The sequence below is a fragment of the Prionailurus viverrinus genome, chromosome D3 (assembly GCF_022837055.1).
Source record: "Prionailurus viverrinus isolate Anna chromosome D3, UM_Priviv_1.0, whole genome shotgun sequence".
NCBI lineage: Eukaryota > Metazoa > Chordata > Mammalia > Carnivora > Felidae > Prionailurus > Prionailurus viverrinus.
In genome coordinates this window covers 25,766,852-25,788,737 of record NC_062572.1, presented here as the reverse complement: position 1 = coordinate 25,788,737, position 21,886 = coordinate 25,766,852, and the positions used below count along the sequence as shown (strand labels likewise).

The 21,886-nt window shown below is 41.2% G+C and overlaps 1 protein-coding gene across 2 annotated transcripts in view; it reads right to left on the bottom strand.

Annotated features, from left to right (window-relative positions):
* PITPNB (phosphatidylinositol transfer protein beta) overlaps positions 1–20,344 on the bottom strand; it is a 63,956-nt gene extending 43,612 nt beyond the window's left edge. For both annotated transcript variants that reach the window (XM_047827307.1, XM_047827306.1), the window contains exons 1-6: positions 20,222–20,344; positions 15,466–15,496; positions 12,325–12,470; positions 1,315–1,406; positions 664–671; positions 83–157 (exon numbers count right to left, since the gene is read on the bottom strand). In XM_047827307.1, the coding sequence (XP_047683263.1) occupies positions 83–157; positions 664–671; positions 1,315–1,406; positions 12,325–12,470; positions 15,466–15,496; positions 20,222–20,241 (372 nt within the window). In that variant the 5' untranslated portion in view covers positions 20,242–20,344. The remainder of the gene's footprint in view (positions 1–82; positions 158–663; positions 672–1,314; positions 1,407–12,324; positions 12,471–15,465; positions 15,497–20,221) is intronic.
* Between the last annotated feature and the right edge of the window lie 1,542 nt (positions 20,345–21,886).

Sequence of the window (21,886 nt, the reverse complement as noted above, 5' to 3'; positions counted from 1 at the left end):
AATGGTCTGTCCATGACAAAATGGACTACGGTATTCCCATTTCCAGGGGCTTCTGCACTGAAAGCCCAGCGTTGAAACTTACATTTTCTAATGTTCCCAAGTCTGGTTTGTGCCATGTTTCAATTTTAATGAAGAAATCATCTTTCATATATTCATTCTGTAGAAAACACAACAGCAAAATAACAGTGATCTTTCACCGGTTCTTTGGGGCTTCTGTCTGCGGGAGCCTTCCCCAGCGTAAGCATCTGCGCTTTGACTCTCTAAGACTGATCCTCAAGTGACAAAGAATCACTAGCTGCCTATTTTTATAGACTCACCAGGCAAACCAAATGCTGCATGCTTTTAAATAATTTAAACAACTCTACTTGTCATGCAGCATACAGGGCTAATATTAAAGAAGCTGAGAGGTTTGGTGAGCAAATACGGCATTCAAAGGAAGTAGCAGAAGCAAAATAAAGTCAACGGGGAGAGTATGAGACAAGGCTGGAAAAAAACCCCATTAACTGGGAACATGCGGGAGAGTGTGGGCTGGTGGAAAGAGCACAGAGGAGCCATGCAGCGTTGGACAGTTTTAATTTAAAAAGTAAGCAATGACTGAAAATAAACTATGTAAAGCAAAATTTAAAGATGCAGAGTATGTGACACGAAAATAGTTTTACTCACCGTTACAACTGAGTCATAATGGGCAGGTAGGCAATAAAAAGGGGAAAAATTTCAGAATATTAATCAAAGTCAAAACAATCTGTCATATTACTTAATATCACGCAGATTAAACTACCTGAAAACACAGAACAATTAGTAGTTCATGTCTGCAAAGTTTCTACACGAGTGACACTACAGGATACCTTAGGTTATGAAATTAATAATATAATTCTAAAACAATGGTAAAAGGAATAAGGTCACAAAAGCAATACATCACTTTAAGGCTAATTTAGCAAACAACAGGAAACTGTTTCAGAAGTCTGCCATATTCCTCCCCTATTATGTGGCAAGATGAGTACAATACTATTGAAACTACATCGAAAGACATTTTTGAGTGCGGATGACCTTTAAGGTCTCACCCCTGGAGCCAGTGCCATCAGCAAGGACCTCCAGGTGGCTGTCAGCAGGGAATGAATCAATGCCCCTCACAAAGGTCTCAGGAGAGGAACCCAGTGCAATCTCTCCTCTGCCACAGCACCTGCCGTGACTCCCCAAGAACCCCACAGAGGGCTTTCTCAGGTGTCACCCTTCTAAAGGCCTCGATACTGGGAGTCCCTCTCCCCCTGAGCAGTGGGGCGGAGGGGTAGAACGGCTGCCATGGACCAGGCTTACTTGTTCTACAGTAGGGGTATGCGTTCCAGGCTTTCTCGTGAAATACCAAGGAGCCCTCTGGAGCAATCATCCTCACGAATGCAGGAACTTTGCTGTGAGGAGAGAAATAGTGAATGTATTTTCAGTACTACCATTCCTTCTTTGTTGGCATCCACAGGGCTAGTTCAAGGAGTACCATCGTCAACAGTGATTACGTTCTGAGTTTCATAATCCATGTTCAAGACTGTTATCAACAGTTTTATTTTCAATCCCAAAGTAACTAAGTGGAAAATTAATGTAAAAACAACAAAATGATTAGGAACATTTAACTGTATGCAGGATTTAAGGGGGGAGAAAAGAAACAAGTTTGTGTTGGGCTTCTGCTCTACTCCCTGATATGAAATCCAAGTTAACTGAGGCTATTCAACCTGTATATAATACAGCACAGAAGTTCTCTTACGTGGTTTAGATAGACCATACTCACTGTGGAACACAAAACAGCCCCCAGAATATTGGAGTGTCTCTGAATAAAAGCTTTCAAGTACATTGTACAGAATAAACCTAAAGAAAAATGACAATGTGAAGGACCCATGTAGAAATGTGATAGTAAAACATATCAAGTACAGGGGCACTTGGATGGCTTAGTCAGGTAGGCATCCAACTTCAGTTCAGGTCATGATCTCACAGTTGGTGAGTCTGAGCCTCGCACTGGGCTTGCTGCTGTCAGTGCAGTCTGCTTCTGATCTCTGCCCCTCCCCTGCTCATACCCTCCCTCTCTCAAAAACAAAATGAAAAACATCTAAAGCATATCAAATATAAAATTTTATATGTCTGGAAGATGAATGTTATTTGCTGCCTCAAGTATAGCTGGAAGAAGGTTAAGTACATAATACAGGAGTTTGTGCCAATTCATAGGACAGTCAGCAAAGATCCCAACAGTAAGTGGGCAAAAGACATGCAGGGATACATTACAAATAAAAAACACAACTGGCTAACCAACAAATGGGAAAATCAGTCTTTCCAGTCCTCAAAGAAATGTACATGAAACGACCACTTTTTTATTTTTTATTTATTTTGAGAGATAGGGGGTGGGGGGAGCACAAGCAGGGGAGGGGCAGAAAGAGAGGGAGAGAGAGAATCCCAAGCAGGCTCTGCACTGTCAGCATAGAGCCTGATGCGGGGCTTGAACTCACAAACCATGAGATCATGACCTGAGCTGAAATCAAGAGTCCAGACACTTAACCAAGACTGAGCCATCCAGACACCCTTGAAATGACCACTCTTAATGCCTCAAGCCTACTGTAAAGAAGGCAGTTTTATGGGCACAGGCTTTTTATCCAGATCGGATTTAAATCCCAACATCACCACTTAGAAGCCGTGGGACACTGGACACATTGCTTGGCTCTCTGAACTTGCTCATGAGTTGAACAGAGTCCCTATTACCTAACTTTGCAGGGTTATTGGGAGGATCCAATCAGATAACACCTGTAATGTGTTCAGCACATTGCACAGTACAGTGAGAGCCCAATTAACAGGACGTACTGCTTTTTAATTATCAGTTGACCTGGAGCTGAGTACTTTCAACGTGCCTTTCTTCTCTTATATCTAATAGCGCTGTGAGGTACACGTTAATTTATTATTTCATATAACCAGCATTTAAGTGGCTAATTGCAGGTCAAAACTATATCCTCCAACTTGAAGTCCTATACACTCTCTTCTGCATCCAAGTTGCTTCTCTGAGAACTTTCAAACACAACTTGATTTCCTAAAGTAAGAGAAAGAACAAACTAGGGAAACTTGGGCCCCAGTGAGGACTTCTGTCTCCTAAGAATCAGCAGTTGACCAGAGGACCCCCCCCCCCCACACACACCTGTTGAATTTTGGAAGCTAAGCAAGGTAAATGAAAGGAACCCCACCAGCCAGAGAGCCATGCAGTGACAGAAGAGGTGGACAGCCCTTCCACTGTCTCCTCAGTACATAAGAATGTGCATATGACTTGGAGCTTCCCCTCCTGTGGCACATTAAACCACTGGAAAAGAAAAGCTGAAGCACCATTACATACAACATTAGAGCAAGATTCCAAAGGCATAAAGAGATTTACCTGTGCCTTTACATCCCGAAAAGATAGTAATAAGGAGGAACTAATTCTCTGAGCACTCATTCTTTCCAAATCTTGGGAAGACTCATGTAAAGGGGCATGACTTCATAAAAATAAAGCTAAGAAACCGAAAATACTTTCACCTTAAAAGTCAACAAGTCCATATTACTTCTTTCATTGCTGAAGAACTGGAACCAAAATCCCTTCAACTGTGGGAGAGGTCCATTCGGGGTATAATGTAACACACATGGGTGATTTTCTAAACACAGCTACCAGATTACCTACCCATCTGAGTATGACAAAAAGATCTATCACGGATTCATTTGGTCAACTTTCTCAGAAACATATTTTAACTATCCTATTTATCCCTATAGTGCCCAAAAGTCTAAAAACTTTAAACATTCATCCAAAGTTCTAAAACTTGCTGACCCAAACAGAAGAAAATCGGTAGTCACTAAAGGCCAGCAAGAACCAAAGCTACAAGAAAGTTTTGACATTTCTTCATTTTCCTCCCGAATGCCTATTACCTTATTTCCAGGATACTTTTCCACGATACCAATTCTAACAACAGATTTTGTTCTGACTTGGTTAAGAATGACCAAACCTTTGAGCCAGTTGTTTCAAACTGGCTGGCTTTTTACATTTAATACTAACAAACATCTTTCCTCAGTGAATCAAAATTATGGACTAAACAGAGAAAACACATAGTAAATTTTAATTCTGCTTTAAGGGAGAAAAATCTTCACTGGTGGCAACTTTAAAATTTTCCTAACAAGGTGGTTCAAGCGTACCATTTATATGTAATTGGCTTTTCTACCTCACTTATCAACCTACCTAGCAAGTAATTTGTTTTGGAAGCTCAGGGTCTCACAAAAGGGACATATATTTACTGAATTACCAAGATGCAGGTAGGCCTTAAACAAATTAACAAGGACATTCCTCCTCTTGTTTTCCCAACTATCATGAAATGTTCTCTTGTGATAAACCAACATTCATGACAGGGCTTAACTCAAGATAGACACCTCTAGATTCAGCTGTTTAAGAGTCAGGCATAGAGGTGCCTGGGTAGCTCAGTCAGTTGAGCATCTGACTTCGGCTCAGGTCATGATCTCAAGGCTTGTGGGTTTGAGCCCCACATCAGGCTTTGTGCTGACAGTGCAGAGCCTACTTCAGATTCTCTGTCTCCCTCTCTCTCTGCCCCTCCTGCACGTGCACACACACGTTCTCTCTCTAAAATAAACATTAAAAAAAAAAAATTAAGGCAAAAAATAATGTCCAAGAGCACAAAACGTTGTCATACATAGCCCTTTCCCCACCCCAATTCTAAATGCACACAAAGGATATCTAACTTCAGGGAAAAATTCAACCAAAATGTGTCATCAATTGTGTTGACAACACTAAGAGACAATTGTGGAGACAACTGTGGAGACAATACTAAGATCTGACGTCACTATAACAATGGCTGTGAACCTATTAAGTGGTTAAGACAATTCTGTCATAGTGGTACGGGAAAACAAAGGGCTTATGTGGTTTAAAAGATATGTAATAAATGACTATAATGTATACTGAACTCCTGATCTAGGAGCATCGTTTTTTTAAAAACTCTTGTTCCTGAGATATGTAATACCTTGGCAAATCATTTCAAACTGCACTTTTCCCATCAAAGTTTTATACCTACTTATAAACAAAATGAGCAAAACTGTTCATTTCTATTTTTCCATCCTACATCCTACTGTGGATAAACACCAAAATGTAGAAAAAACCTTATGAAAAAATCTAAAGACCAGATTAATCTGTCACAAATAAAATAATCTTTCATTTTATAATCAACTGAAACATACCTTAAATACATTGGGCACCTCACTCATTCATTCATTCACTCAAGTATTTACTGTCCATTGTATCAGGGGCTATGTAAATAACAGTACACAAACAATTCCTACCCTGAGCTCACCTTCCAGGGAAAGCAGCAGGAAACAGAGCAGTATATAACCAAAGGCAGTGAAATACCTCTCCCGAAGTGCAGTGAAGGAACAGAGAACTGGACAATTACGTATTGGGGTAAGGGTGCTCAAGGCCTCCCCGAGGAAGTGACACTACAACAGTGATCTGAGGGTGAGGAGGGCCAGCACATGAAGAGACAAGCCCCAGAATCCCATCAAATAGCAAAAGCCGTGGCCCACTTGGGTCCCTCTGAGGCCTCTGGCATGGCTAGCCTATAGTATAGGAGGAGAGGGACGGACACAAAATGATGATGGGGAGGTGAGCAGAGGGCAGACAGATCACACTGAGGCCCATTTTATAGACTAAAAGCATTGGGTTTTATTCCTTGTATGATGAGAAGCTACTGAAGGCTTAAAGAAGGAGAATGACAAAACCAGATTTAAATTTTCAGAACTTAAAACTTTGTCACTTTAGTAGAGTCACGTTAGTAAATGAAAATTAACTGGAGTGCGCAAGAGTGGCAAAAATTAACTCAAAACAGATTAAAGATCTACACATAAGAGCTAAAGCTATAAAATTCTTATTAGAAAACGTAGATGGGAAATCTTTGGGACCTTGGGTTGGACGATGGTTTCTTAAGTATGGCACCAAATAACAACAAAAGAAAAAATAAGTAAACTGGGCTTTTTCAAAATTATCAACTTTTTATGCTTCAAAGGATACTATCAAGAAAGTGGGAAGAAAACTCACAGAATGGGGGAGAAAAAACTGCACATCATATATCTGATGGAGCTAGTTTCTATAATATATAAAGAAACTTACAACAAAACAGGTAATTAGAAAACAGGTAAAATATTTTAACAGATATTTCTCCAAAGAAAATCTACAAATTACTAGTAAGCACAGAAAAGATGCTCAACATCATTAATCAGCAGAGATATGCAAATCAAGACCTTGAAACACCATCTCACACCCATTAAGATGGCTATTACCAAAACAAAACCTGAAAATAACAAATATCAAAGATACGGAGACAAGGGAACCTTCACTCACTGTCGGTGGGAATGTAAAATGGTGCAGTGGCTTTGGAAACAGTCTGATAGTTTTTCAAAAAGTGAGGAGTGAACATATGACCCAACAATTTCAACTGTAAGAGAGTGCACGCATGCATGTATATACACACCCTAAAAACATATGGCTACACAGAAACTTGTACCCAAGTGTTCACAACAGCATTATTTATAAGAGCCAAAAGAATGGGTAGCAAGAGATCAGTCTGGAAGCAACTGGAAAAGTTCAAGAGAAAACAGACAATGATAACTTGCATTAACGTGGTGGGGATGGAGATGGAAAAAATGGGTAGATTTAACGGGGAAAATTTACAAAATGAGTTAAAATCCTGATTTGTGGGAAGGAGTAAAATCACCAGACACAAATTGACTAACTTTCAGGAGGTACAACAAGGCTTTAAAGTTTTGAAGAAATATAGGGGCACCTGGGTGGCTCAGTCGGTTGAGCAACCAACTTTGGCTCAGGTCAGGATCTCACGGTTTGTGAGTTCGAGCCCTGCATGTTGGGCTCTGTGCTGACAGCTCAGAGCCTGGAGCCTGCTTTGGATTTTGTGTCTCCCTCTCTCTGCCCTTCCCCCACTCATGCTCTGTCTCTGTCTCAGAAATAAACAAACATTAAAAAAAATTTTTTTTAAATAATAAAATAAAGTCTTGAAGAAATATCAAAAAGAGAGAGGGAAGGAAGTGTTTTTCGCATAACAAAAGACAACAGCCATAAGAAACGTTAACATACAATGAGGAAACAATACACAACAGAAGTTATTTCTGATAATCTTCTGGAACAGGATCATTCTTGATTTAGAAGTGTGAAAACTGTGCAGGGGCGCCTGGGTGGCTCAGTCAGTTAAACGTCCAATTTTAGCTCAAGTCATGATCTCACAGTTAGTTCACTGGTTCAAGCCCCGCACTGGCCTCTGTGCTGACAGCTCAGAGCCTGGAGCATGCTTTAGAGCCTGTCTCCCTCTCTCTCTACACCTCCCCCAATCACGCGTGCACTCTCTCTCTCTCTCTCTCTCTCTCTCTCATTCTCAAAAGTAAACATTAAAAAAAAATTTTTTTTAAGTGCAAGCTGTGCAAAATTTAAGACTTAGAACTATATACAAAGAAAAAATTTTGTGTTGATGTCTAATTCTGGACTCAAGAATGAATTACTATATTTGCCTGATATTTTTCAATCTCATACTTATTCAAAGATGCTCTCTGATGTGAATCATCTCATATAATCGACCTTTGTATTCTCAGGTGACTTTAAACTTCTCATTTTTAAACATGAACATAACTTTAGTTCCTGGCAAATGACTCTTTTGCCTATAAAAATGAGGTCTTTACTGGAACCACATGAAATTTTAAAATGATGTTCAATTAAACCTCTGCTGTTCCAATCTTTGGGGAATAAGATCATTCAGGAGTTGGCACAACTTTAAGAATTCTGCATCATCTAGGACTGACTGGAGATGGTGAAGACATAATGCTTACTATGAAGAATAAAAGAGTAAAGCTGATCTTCCCCAAGAAGGGAGAGAAAACAAAAAACGAAAGGACTGGTCAGTGTGTTCCTTCCTACAAAGTCTCAGGAGAGCTGCAAGTTTTTCTCTGAAATAACCATCTCAAAAGTTGCAACACACTTCCTTGCCTTGCTTCAAATTCTTTGCCCAATAAAGTCTTTTCTCCCTCCCCACCATCCACTGTTAAGTGTATATTAAACATCATAAGGAAACATACTCAAAACTTTTATGGTAAATGGGGTACAAGACAAATACGTACACATGAAACACATGGTCGGGTGTCAAAATGAGTAGATGTGACAAAAAGTAATGGGAAGAATAAAAGTAGTCAAGGGATGTCTCTGCAAAGGACAGCGCTGACTATGTGTGGGAAACTGAGGTTATGGGCAAGCCCGTATCGCAAGAAAAGAACCTAACCAGCTGAACATGGCACTTCTGAAGGACAATGAAGAGACGGGCTTACTTAGATCCAATAGTCTGCACTCTGGACAGTTGTAACGGTTGAGAGGCATGGAGAAGTACACCTTGTCAAGCTTAACTTTATTCTGAAAGAAGGCTTGAGACTTCTTTAAAGAATTACAAGAACACGGGATATGGTGAAACCCATCGTCTTGGAAGAATTTCTCAGTCAACTCCTTTGGTGTTCACTTCAGAAAATGGAAAATATTCTAACCCTCCCACAGAACTCAGCAGTAGAGCAAAGTGGTTAAAAGGGTAAGTTCTGGAATCACAATGCCTGCCTGGGTTCATGGCCTGTCTCTGCTACCAACAGTAGTGACGCAGGGGCCAGTTACTTACACTTTTCTGGACTTTCTTTTCCTCACTAGAAAAGGCTGCTACGGGGAATCAATGAAGTCCCACCTAGAATACTTACAGTGACCAGCACACAGTAAGAATACAGTAAGTAAGAAGATCTAGTAAGAATACTAGATCTTCTGCTTACAATTACCATGGGCAACTATTTACTGTAAGTTTTCAAAGGACATGGAAAGAATCTCATTATCTTGTAAAAAGATTATTATTTGAGATTCAAGGAAAGAAAAGTCCCCTGCAATGGTCACTAAATTATGGGTTTTTTAATACCTTGCCAAGACTGTTTCTCAATCTTCTGGTTAAGATGAAGTGTACATATCTTACCAAGAAGTGTCTTGCTGAAATGGGAAGGCATACTGGCCAGGGAATCCAGAGATGTTGATTCCACTGGGTAAAGCAAACCTCAAATTTCAAGTATCTCAAACATAAAATAAGGTGTTGGTGGCCCTGGGCAACAAATTTTGCCAGCCAGGTTTGCAATTCTAGTGATGCTATAAAGTGAGAGTGCACATAGCACTAGAGATTACCCAATGGAGCAAATGCCAAAAAGGGGAACAGGGATTACTGGACACAACTTCCTCAGGGAAGGAACCCTAAAACTCTCTAGGTCTTCAGCATGTTAAACCTGCAGGATGCCCGCACAGGATACACAAGTCTGACAGGCTATGCCGCCAGCCCTGTGTCGTGACTGCCTTCTTTCCTATGGCCCAGCGAAGGCCCGGGCACTTACTGCTAAATGATTCTTTGCCCTTCCATAAAATAATTATCCTGTGGCTACTGTGCCATCGGCATGACACTGCTGACTCTGAGTGTGGACATCTGACTGCCTTGCCCTGGACCATTCTCTCCCCTGGACTACAGCAAAATCGGTTCTGGTTTTGTCTTTATTCCCAGACAGGTTTTCAGTGGTTCTTCACCACTGCCAGAGAGGCTATTACCTGCCACGCTGACCGAGACCCATTAGTGCCACCCTCTTTCCTTTTCCTTTCCTGTTTCAGGCCTCTCCATGCTGCTGTCCACAGCTGCTATGTTTGTGCGACAAAATCAGCCTTCTATGGGCATCAGATAGCCCTTACCATCCAATCAGACCCCCTTCCTCCCTTCTCACAGGACACCTGTGCTCTTGAGGTCCTGAGCGCTTGTTGTCCAGGACTTGGGACTGCCTACTTGTGACCAAAAGACCATGGGATCAGAATCCAGAAAATCCAGGTCTCAGTCACCATTCTGCCATCTACTAGCTGTGTGACTTTGGGTAAACACGCACTTCAGTGTCCTCTGATGTACAATACGTATATCGCTTATTTTTCAGGACTGCCGTGAGAAGTAAATGAATACGTGACAGGGTAAAACCAAAGGGCACTGTGGAATGATTTTAGCTCTTTCTAGGAATGAAGAAGCCATAAGTTCACTGGGAGGCTGGCCTCCGGAGAGCCGGTTTTCCTTTATTTAATCTATTAAAAGCCTGAGAGAAGTTCTGAAAGTCACCCCCAAATAAGCTCTTCAGAATATTAACAATTCTTGCACTACCCGTATTTATATGGCCCTCTTCAACTCAAAAGATTTCCTATTTATGGCTGGAATGTCATCTTAATCAGATGTTTCAAAACAGTTATCATTTTTTCCCTAATTAAACAATATAGAAGAGCAAAACAAAATTTTTTAAATCACCCATAATCCCACCACCAAGAGAAAAACATTCTTAACATTTTAATGAATCTCTTTATAGACTGTTTTCTGATTAGTTTTTTAAAAATATATGCACTGCATATTCATTTTTACATACATATCTAGCAACTAATCTTTTCCATGTAATGATATATCAAACATTTCCCCAACTGCCCACTCTCAGTTTTCAAATGAAGGGTATTTTGAATCTGTTTCAAGACTATTCACATATAGATATCATACAGCAACAGAAAGTTTTATGTATCAAACATTCTGGTTAATTTTAGAATCCCCAGAGAGTTAAATGTTTACAATAAAAAAAAGTTTTACATGTTGGTAAAATTCAATTAATGAGGAAGTGTACGATACTCTAAAAATAAGACTATTCAATATTACAAATGTTATGTAGATCATAACATCTAGAATGCCACATTTTTCTCTCAACTGACACGTTTTTTTAGGTATACTTAGGGCACTAATAAATTAACAGGAACCATGAATAAGGCAGTCTCTATGGACAACTGATTGATCAGAATTATTGCCATTGTTCAAACCTGCATCAGAAACAAAGAAATGTTGTGTTCTAGGAGAAAATAAATAAATAAATAAAATTTAAGATTCGATAAAGTCATAACCTTCTTTATATTCACGTGTCAGTATAAATCAAGCAGCTGTCTTAAACTGAAACAACAGGAAAAATACTGATCATCATAGCTCATCTACAACTTTGAGGAGCTCTACAAAAAACATGGGTGTTATTCATTCCAGTATGAAAAGAATAAAGGCAAGAAAAGATCAAAGATCTCTCCTACCTTTAATAAATTAGGGGGGAACTACTGAAAAAACGGACTCTTAAAAACCATTGATGATCTTTTGCCTTCCTTGGACAAACACTGGTATGCTTTTTCGGTTTTAAAATATTTATGCCAAAGATAGAGATCAGATGGCCAAACTTAGGAGAATGCAGAAAACAACTTCTATCAACCAAACAGATAAAAACAATGAACAAGAAAGATTTGAACAGTCAAGTCACATAAGAAATTCAAATGGTCCACTGATACAAACATTCAACTTCGCTAATAAAGAAATGCAAATTGAAACAAGAAACTATTTTTGTATATCTAACTGGCAAAAAACTAAACAGAGAAAATTATGGAAAATGAACACTATCAAATTCTTTGGGGGCAATCTGGCAGTAATATCAAAATTTTAAATGAACATGTCCTTGCAGCAATCCCACTTTTATACATTTCTCCTAGAGAAACAGTTACCGAAGGCATGAAGGCATGTACAACCACATTCCCAGAAATCTTGTATGTAACACACAGAAAGGAAAATACCTAAAGCACCTATATTGACTCATCATTTATAGAATGGGTAAGTCAACTATGCTCTGTTCACCCTAGGAAATCTCGCTCAGCCTTAAAAAAAATGCCACAGACATTAAGGACGTTCACGATGTGTCACTGCACAAAAGATAAAGGCAACTGCAGAAGTGTACATATAGTATGATCCCATTTGTCGTAGAAAACAAAAAATAACACAAGTAACAGAGCTCTCAGTATATTTGTTTTTAAAGGCTTATTTGCATATGTATAGAAAATGATTGGGAAGGAGAAACTGCTTCTAGTGTTTCTCCCTGGGGTTACAGATATGTGATGGCAAGAGGTGGGGACTAAGTTTTTATTTTATAACCTTCTCTGTTGTCTGAATTTTTTAATAAGCAGTCATTACTTTTATAATTTAAAAATAACCAATAAATGGGGAGGTTCTCTCAAAAAATTAAAATGCAACGCATTGTCGGAGTGAAATTTTAAGAAATACCTCAGCACACCTGCCAGGAAGTTAAGGGGTTACATGATCAACAATAAACTGGATAGTTAAGGTATCATTTTCAATAGAATGACTAAGCATCAAATGTGAACAATCAGCTTACCTTTTTAGGTGATAGATTTTGTGTGTATACTGTCCCTTTTCTCCATCTTTCTCGTAAGGTTCATTTTTTAAGACTTCGATTCCTTCTCCACCGCCAGTTTCATTCTTACTAGCTTCGGCAACAGAGTAAAGCTGTCCAACCTGATACTGGAATTTCAGAGCACAGAATTTCAGTAAGCTAGTAGTAACTGTGGAAACTTCCTATGCTAAAATAGTACCATATATGATACTGAAAAGCATATCCAAAGCACTCAGCGCATTTGTTCCATGTGACAACAGGACTCAAATTAGAAATCAGTATGTTTAGGAAGACAAACACTAGATGATCATACAGCTTTAAGAAACTCTGTAATATTTTACAGGATTTCCATTATTTGAGAAAACTGCTAGTTACAAACACTCTGGGGCGCTTTAATATGTACCGTTCACTTATCAAAAAAACACCTTGATGTTTGGCCCAACTTTTTGTATAATATACATTTGTGTTTTCCAAAGCACTTTCACATCCATTTTACCTCATTTAATTTCACAAAATTCTGAAAATGACAGGAATATAATTGTTACTCTGCCAATTAAGAAAGCTGAGCAACCAAAATACTATTCTTAACGATAAAGAGGAGATACATGAAGTATAATAATAAACCTTGAAAACGCAGAGAACCATTACAGCCCAAATTCTGGTAGACCTCTGGGGTCTTTTTTTCCCATAACTTCTGCCTGACATGCCCAATTTGGCCCTTGTCCACCAAAACAGAAGCGATGGTGGGTACTCAGGATCAAAACTGTTTATTGTAAAGTTCTCCAGTAAACAGAAATACTTTTTAAGGATTACACATATACAAGAATTACTATAAAAGGCAAGGAACTGCTGACAGTAGTTTCTATTTCATTAAAAAAAAATTTAATGTTTATTTATTTTTGAGAGAAAGAGAAACAGAGTGAGAGCAGGGGAAGAACAGAGAGAGAGAGGGAGACACAGAATCCAAAGCAGCTCCAGGCTCTGAGCTATTAGCACAGAGCCCAACGCAGGTCTCGACCTCATGAGCTGTGAGATCATGACCTGAGCCGAAGTCAGACCCTTAACCAACTGAGCCACCCAGGCGCCCCTACTGCATTTTAAAGTGAACCAGAATTCTCAATGGCCTGAACCAATACCTGTGAGTGGGGAGTATTGTTCTGTGTCAATTTGGAGCTGCTAACAGTTCCAACAAATAATAAAAAACAAAGTTCTCATGTTCTAATTTGTTCTAGTGACTACACCATGGCGCTATCTCCAATCTCTTCAAATTTGGCTAAATTTCTTCCTCCTGGTGAGGAAGGCCTAAAGAAGCATTTTTCTTTTCTTTTTAAGCATGTTTTCAAAGCAAAGCTATCTCTAAAAATGAAATCATTCAAAATGAACATTTTATTTGAGACAAAAATAGGGGTAGTGGTAAGCTCAGTAAACACTCATTATCTAAAAAGCCCATGGGAGTTATGACACTGTCTTAAAGGTTAATTTAAATATACACTAACTCAATCACTCAATTTGGGTTTAGGAAGCTAGAACCAAACACGTTTCTTAAGAGCAACAAAAATAATTTCTGTAGGGGTTTTAGACTGCAGGAGGAGATGTTTCTTCTCTGGTTTTTGTAATAACGCCACCAGGGTTGGTCCAGTAAGCTACAATCCTTAATTAAGTCCTTCAAAACGTACTTCTCAACACTGTCATATTTTTAAAGGAGGATTAAAATGTCTCTAAATCAGAAGATAAATTTAATCTCAGGCAGGAACAGAGTAACAAAACTTCACACAGAAACAACTAAACAGTATCCAAAAAAAATACATTAATGAACTGATATTCTGTGGCATGCTGCTAGGCTTTCATTCTCATTTTTAAGAGTAATTTAAAGACAGACAAGAGAGGTGTTTAGTAAATCTGAATAGAGGAAAAAGCCGAGATTATTTTGGATGACAACATCAAGACTCAAAAAGATTTCAACAAATTGATCTGACCAACTGAAACCAAAAGAAAAAACTTAACCAAAACAAACGTCAATTTCCACATTCAAGTTCAAACAATCAATCACACAAGTAAAGCACAGGGGTGTCTGGCTTGAGTATTTTTATACAGGGAAACCTGAGGCACTACTGAGATGTATGCAGCTGTGTTCAAGACTGCTTTGAACTATGCCAGCAGCTACTCATTTTTTGTTTCTGCATTTTTTTTTTCCTTTCTGTCTTCTGTCAGCTGTCACTTCTTAGGTTATCAGTTTGTTTTGTCCCACTTCCAATTCACTGCTTCTAATCTACTGTCAGCTCCAGGAAAACAAGAAAACTGAGCCAGTGCAAACTGTATGCGAGTTCTAGAAGGACCCAGCGGGCTTTGTGGGGTTTGCTACACAGATGTTTCTCTGCTTTTATCCTCATTCCCGGCTATGCCACAGACGGCTACCACCGAAGGATGTACGAGTTCTGGATTGGATGTGTACTTCTGTACCACGTGCAGATCAAGGGAGACGATAAGCTCTCACAGTTACGTGCTGGTCAGGCTGTGTTTGGAATAGTGGTTTCAGCAGAGCAACAACTACGACGCATGTAGTGAGAGCAGCTGGTGAGGAAGTCTAGAGGTCATGTTAGACCAGGCCAAATGAACGCACTGGGAATGGTTAACCCTGTGACCTCATGTGGAGGAGAAGGAACAAAAGAACTCAAGGGGAAGAAAACCTAAAGGGCTACCATATGCCAGTCAGAATAGGCTTATTTCCCCTGCACGAGTGGAAGGGACTGTAGACAACAAGCCTTACAGGAAAGCAGATTTGGGCATAAAGTCAAAGGTTTGAAATATCCGACAGTAAAACAGACTGTTTCTCTAAGCAGCAAGTTTCTTAGCCTTACAGTGCTCACACTGAGGTTGGAACCTCCTTTCTCTGGGATATTGTAGCCAGAATTCCTGAACTGGGCAGGAGATTAAACCACATTGTTTACACCCTTCTGAAACAAGGCAGTATAACAGAATTCATTTATAATTAAGCTTCTGTGATACACCATAATTCACTTGTACGAATGTAAAGGTAAGCGAACACAACAAGAATATGATTTGAGATTAATGTTCCAAAACACAATGTATCAACAAAACAAACAGAAAACAAGCGAGACTTACCTCCTGAACAGAACATGGCAAAACCACACGGCTAAAACGACAAAAGAAAAAAAATATATATTTATCATGTATGAGAACACAGGTCTCTAGGTTTACAATAACTTTTACTTGAATCCAATGATAGCAGATCATCCAATACAAGAACGTCATTTAGAGAAGAGGGTCTTCACGATGTATACAGCTCTAAATAAGAATTTTTAAGCTGGTGGGGTGCCTGGGTGGCTCAGTTGGTTGAGCACCCGACTTCAGCTTAGGTCATGATCTCACAGTTCGTGGTTCGAGCCCCAAGTCAGGCTCTGTGCTGATAGCTCGGAACCTGGAGCCTGCTTCCGATTCTGTCTCCCTCTCTGGTCCTCCCCAGCTCACGCTCTCACTGTCTCTCTCAAAAATAAATAAACATTAAAAAAAAATTTTTTTTTAAATAAGAATTTTTAAACTGGGGAAATAAGATTACTGGTTCTGGGTCTCAATGATGATTCCCATTTAGTGTCCTCATTGTACCAGGACCCCAAATGCAGTTGCAGAGATTCTGGTGAGGAGAAAAGGAACAAGTGAAAACTCATCACTGAAAATTGCAGGGTGCCGAATATATTATCTTTGGACTGTGTGGTCAGGTTGCCCTCAGGCAATTTTTGGTATGGTTTCATTCTCCATCTCTACACTACGAATTTTGTTTTCATGATATCTCTCATTGGACATAGGTCTTGAACCACTTGAACGAACACTTCCAAAAATCGTTCCCCACTACCCAACTATTCCTCAGTTTTACTAAGAGAAAAACAAGTAAAAAGGTCCTTTAGACTTAACAAGAATAAACTTTACCAAGGAAAACACTTTAAACTTTATAAATATAACCTTTCCAGGGTAGATTCAGTTTAAGGTTGACAGATGTTTGATCCTGTCCAAGAGTTTGTTACTGGACATACAAAAGGACCTAAAAGGAGGCTAATGCTCCTGAAAATATATTCCAAAAAAGAATACTGGGGTGAATTATTTTATGTCAGAATATTGCATTTTATCACCAGATTTTTATATGGAAGTATCTTCACTTATTTCCAGCATAAACTCTGAAAATCCCTGAGTATCAACTGTCTCGTGATAATAGCTGGTGTCCAAGATAGCAACTTTTTTTTTTTTTTGGCCTGATCCTTTTCAGACTTTTCCCTACTAATCGTTAAATGACACAGCAACGTCATTTAAAATTTTTGTTTTAACTCTATTAAAAGGAGAGAAAAATCTCACAGCGGTCACCTCAATTTTCATTTTATAGAAAATTCACAACTTCTTCCTCATTCCAACTTCTCTTTGGCTGCACTGCCCACCCACCCCTCTTCCTATCCTCCTCAAACAGCTATGCTGGAGTGCTCAAATCACCTTGATTTCCAATAGTATAAAACATGCCTCCTGTTATTCTCCCCTCCTTCACTAGGGGATCACTCAGCATTCTTTGTCTTTCTGATAATGGTCACCTAAAGACAAGTCACCAAGACTACTAATTCCTATTCTCATCAAGGATAAACTTGTTATACAAAAACTCCTTCCATACCTAATCCTTTTAACTGTCTCTTCAGAGTACACACTAACTTGCTATCTCAGTCACGCAAAATAAACTAGGGCCAAGCGGGTGCAGTGGTCAGAGGGGAAATAAGATACAGATGGAGAGTATATTTCGAAAGATAGAGAAAAATACAAAGATACAGGTTGGGAGCATATTTTCAGGACCTGGAATACAATGGTAAGAAATCTATTACATTTATCAGGCAACAAGGAATCCAGGAAGGTTGCTCCAAAAAAGAAGTGACATGACTACAGTTAATCTGAAGAAGCCATCTGTAGGTAATTAAAAACCATTAAGAAGCAGGATGTGGGGGAAAAGCCATCTTTGGGAAAGCTGGGCAAGGGTGTACAAAGGCCTAAACCAAGAAGATGGGCTGCAGAGGAAATGAAAGGAATAGAGAGGAAAGAGTTAAAGACTTCCCTGAACTTCCACAAAACCAAAGAATCACTGCTAATTTTAACAACTACTCACTGGTAGGAAGATCCCTATTTTTATACAAGAGCACTTTCAGGGACTTATTTCACAAAATCTAAGTTGACTGATCGAGACATTCTGGATGAATGATGAGTCAAATAAATTCTTCAACATTTGCTTAATGAAAAGTGAAAGGAATAGATAGGCTCTGATTTTCTCTTCTTCTCAAAGTAGTATTCAACTTAGAGTGATTTGGAAATTTCCAAATTCTCTGAAAATCATCAGGAAAATAATACTCCAAATAAAACTAACAACTAGTTCTTTAAAATCAGGCCTTTCCGCGAACGGCAACTTCATCCATTGCTCAAGTAACAATTTGAAGGGAACTCCCCACCCTGAGAAGTCATTTTTAAACTTTTAATCCATGTCAAAAATAGATGACATTTTTTTAAAGAAAACAAACATTAGCCAAAGTATTTTACGGTTTACCAACATCTTCACATAGGAATGACCTATTCATTGCTCCTGACCAAAAACAATTTTAGAAAGTTGACTTGCAAGCAGGAAGAATCATTTTTTCTTCGTCTAACAGCACTGAGCACTTACAGTATGCTAGCCTAGATGCTATGCTGGATACCAGGAATACTTAGAACAGTCTCTGCTCTCAAAAAGTTTAAGAGGAAAAAAAAAGTCTAGGGAGACACACATGAAGAGTGAACATCAAATGTAATTTGTAACTCCGCAGGAAAAAAATTACACTTGGGCACATTACAGCATTCATTACCTCGGTGCATTTAAACTTTTATAATGGAAGTAATGGTTCACAAAAAGCGTATTGTGCAGATTCCCAGTGGGAACTGCTTTCCATGAGTTAGGTGGATACTCCTCACATAACTGTCAAAGGGATCTACTGAACACTTAATTCATATTTTAGGAAAGAGGAAATAACTCTAATAAACATGACGAGATCGGTGATCTAAGATCAGTTCGGCAACCCACTTGCTATGTGACTTGGGCCAAGTCAATTTCCTTCTGTCTTGTTCCCTCCATTTGTCTTAATTTCTGCCACCTACCTACATTACAAAGATGTCAGAGTAATAAATAAAACGTTCATGATACAGTGTATAAATGACTTGGAAGAAAAGGTTTATATAAATCCAAAATTCAATACTATAAACTTTAAGTGAAAATGTGTCTTTTCTCAGGACCCCGTCACTGATTAAAGTTGTAATTTTTCATTAATTTAACAAGTGCTATTGAGCCCTTACTATGTTCCAAGGACTATTCTAAGAGCTGGGGATGTGGAAGTGAGCAAAAAGGAAAAATTCATGGAGCTTACATATAGTAAAAGAACACGTGTAGTAAAATAGATTTTAGAAAAGTATGTTGCACGTTAGACAGTGAGAATTGCTACTGACAACAATTACACAGGAAAGGCAAATACCAAATGGTGGGGATTGCAATTAGGCTTTCAGAGAGGGACTCCCTAAGAAGGTGATACTTGAGCAAAGACCTGAAGGAGGCAAGTTAGTTAATGAGATGAGGGAAGAGCACTTCAGGCGGAGAGAACAGCAAGCAGAAAGGCCCTGAACCAAGCGTTTTCCCTGAACTAATGAAAATGATAAGGACGCTTGTGAGCTTGGAATGGGCACGGGAAGGGTAGTAAATGTGATGAGAGCAGAAAAGAAAATAGCGTAAGACTTCTGTGCGCTATTGTAAGGGCTTTGTTTTTTATACACAGTGAAATGGGGGGGGGGGGTGGAAGGTAAGTAGAGAAATGACAGGTGGGACTTTTTATAAGAAGTTTGAGAACATTAAAAATAAAGTGTCTGGAGATGGCTAAATTAAGCTGAAATTTGTTTAAGAATTTATAAAGAGAAGAGCAATTGAAAAGCCAAGGAACGGGCCACACTCGAAATCCCTAGTTGCCCACAGGATGCTGACGATACGAACCAGCTGTGACACCTCAACAATCATGCCTAACCAGATTTCCTGTGATAGTCACAGCCCTTGCCGGTGGGAAATGCCGTAACTTTTCAGCAAAATCACTTTGCCCGTCCTGATGCACCTGAAAATCATTCCATTTGACAGACCACGTGTTAACTCCTCGTCTAAACCCCGTGAAGTAGGTGGAACCCAGAGTATCACCCCATCTTAAAGATGTGAAAACTGAGACTCAGAGCAGAGAGATGGCTCTCCTGGTAAGTCAACACAGCTGCCCTGGGGAGCGCACTTTTGCCAACTCCCAGCTCCTGCTTGAACTTCAGGGTGCCTACGTCCCACCTCGAGTCGCGGCACCAGGGCTGTCCTGACCTGGCAGACCTGTCTCCCGCGGGTTACAGGTAGGCTCCACCCCAGACGACAAATCACTGTCAAACCCACCGCGCCTCCCCATCCTCGGGGTCCGGCTCGATCCCACTGGCGGGCCTGCGGGTGGGCCCAGACTGAGACTGGGGGGTGGGGGGGGGGGGGGTGGGAAGAAGGCGGGTCCCAGCGGAAACTCCCGGCCTCGCCTTCCCGGGCCACGCGCTCCGGCCGGGAACCCAGGCGCCTCCGCCCCAGGGGAGAAGGCGGCGGTGTTATCACGGCAACCTCAAGGGAGCGGGTCTGGGGGCGCGCAGTGGAAAGGCCTTCAGTGGGGCCGGGGGCGCGGGCCGGGGGGAGGGAGCGGCCACCTCGAGGTTCGTTCCTTTCTAGGAATATTCCGCTTCCGCCACTCCTCAGTCAATGAGTCTCCCACCACCGAGGTCCCGTAGCCCCGCACGCACCCACCGACCCACTCACAATTCCTTGATCAGCACCATCTTCCCGGAACCCCCTCACAGCTGCCGCCGCTGCTGCCGCTACCGCCGCCGCCGCCGCCGCTACCGCCCCTCACGGCGCCTGCGCGGCCCCGCCTCCTTGCCCCCACCCGAACCGCTGCGGCGCCTGCGCGTCCACACCCTTCCGCCGCGACTCGTCGCGTCAGCGCGCGCGAGGGGCTAGCTCCGCCCCAGTCCCGCGCCCCACCCTAGGCTCACGGAGCCTCCACTGCGGCTGCGCGACTCGTTGGAAAGCGTGCACCTTCTGCTGCGGTTGCGCAAACTGGGCTCGCGCTCGCACGTCCCTTAGGTGCCACTCCTCCCTACAGTCTAGTTTCCTCGGGTCGTGTGTGCAGCCTACGGTTTCTGGTGAGTTTTCTAGTCAGTTCCCTGGAAGTCGTGTTCTGGTAACCAGCGCTAAGCTTTCTCTCGCTGCTTTTGAGAAGAGGCCCTGTCCTTGACTGGCATGTCGTTCCGACGTCTACAGGAAAGTCTTGCTGACGCGGTGGGGAGGCCGACGCCACCGCGTTCTGTTCCCGTCGCGAGCCCCGTCGGATTGCGCGGGACACACAGAGGCTCACCTGGCTCACTGCTCACGTGCATGTACCAGCAGCTTCGTGAGTGCAGCCAGGGCCAGCAGGTGTGGCCACAGAGCTCCCCAACGCCCGAATCCACCCCAGAATCCTGTGACCCGATGGGAGGAGTGCCCACCGCTTGCAGCGAGGGCCCCCGCGGGGAATAGAGGTGCTCGCCCTTAAGACCCAGGAAAGGGACCTGGGCTGGGAGGACAGTCGCGCGGCCATAGGGAACGCCCATGCGACCCCTTTCCCCCCTACCCTCCAGGCGCCCTTCTGCCCGAAAGCCTGGGAGGAGTGGTGGCCCCAGGAGTCATTAAAGCCAGGCACTGTTCTAGGCGCTGGGGATACACCTGGAAACAAAATCAGGGGGCACGCCCCCTGACCTCTCTTGGAAACAAATGAGAGAATTTGGCTTCCTATAAATAAGCTAAAATAGGGTAATGGAGGAGGCAGACTCATCAAGGGAAGGACTCTGGGGAGGCTATGGTTGAGCCTAATGGTATAAATAGCCTAGCCTGTGAAGATAGTGGAGGAGACACTCCAGTTGGAGAAAGATAGTCCCTGAGGCTGGAATAAGCTTGGAGTATTTCAGGGCTGGTGGAGGGTAGGTGTGGCTAGAACATCTTAAATGAGGGGGCAGAAATAAGCTGGGACTAAATAGGTCACTGGACCATAGTAAAGAATTTTAACTGTATTGTAAGAACCACGGGAAGCTGTTAAAAGGTTATCAAAAGAATTACATGAACGTTAAAACTGTTCTATTATCTATATGATAGATACCGGATAGTATAGTATCTGATACTGGAATACACTCAATGGAGTTAGGGCTGTCTTGAAAGTAATAGAAGTGAAATATTTACCAAAAAGCTAGAGATTTCCTCCTAAAGCAGTATCTGGGGATCATTTTCGTGATGTATGAAGCCCTTTGCTAGTTACTATGATTGCGAAGGTCCACGGAAACCTGCCCTTTTCAGGGAGTTTAGAAGTTGGGAGTAGCTTCCATCGATTGCGCACCTATTATATGCTCAGTATTGTGCGAGATGATGGAGATGCTTTATCTCATTTCCTCC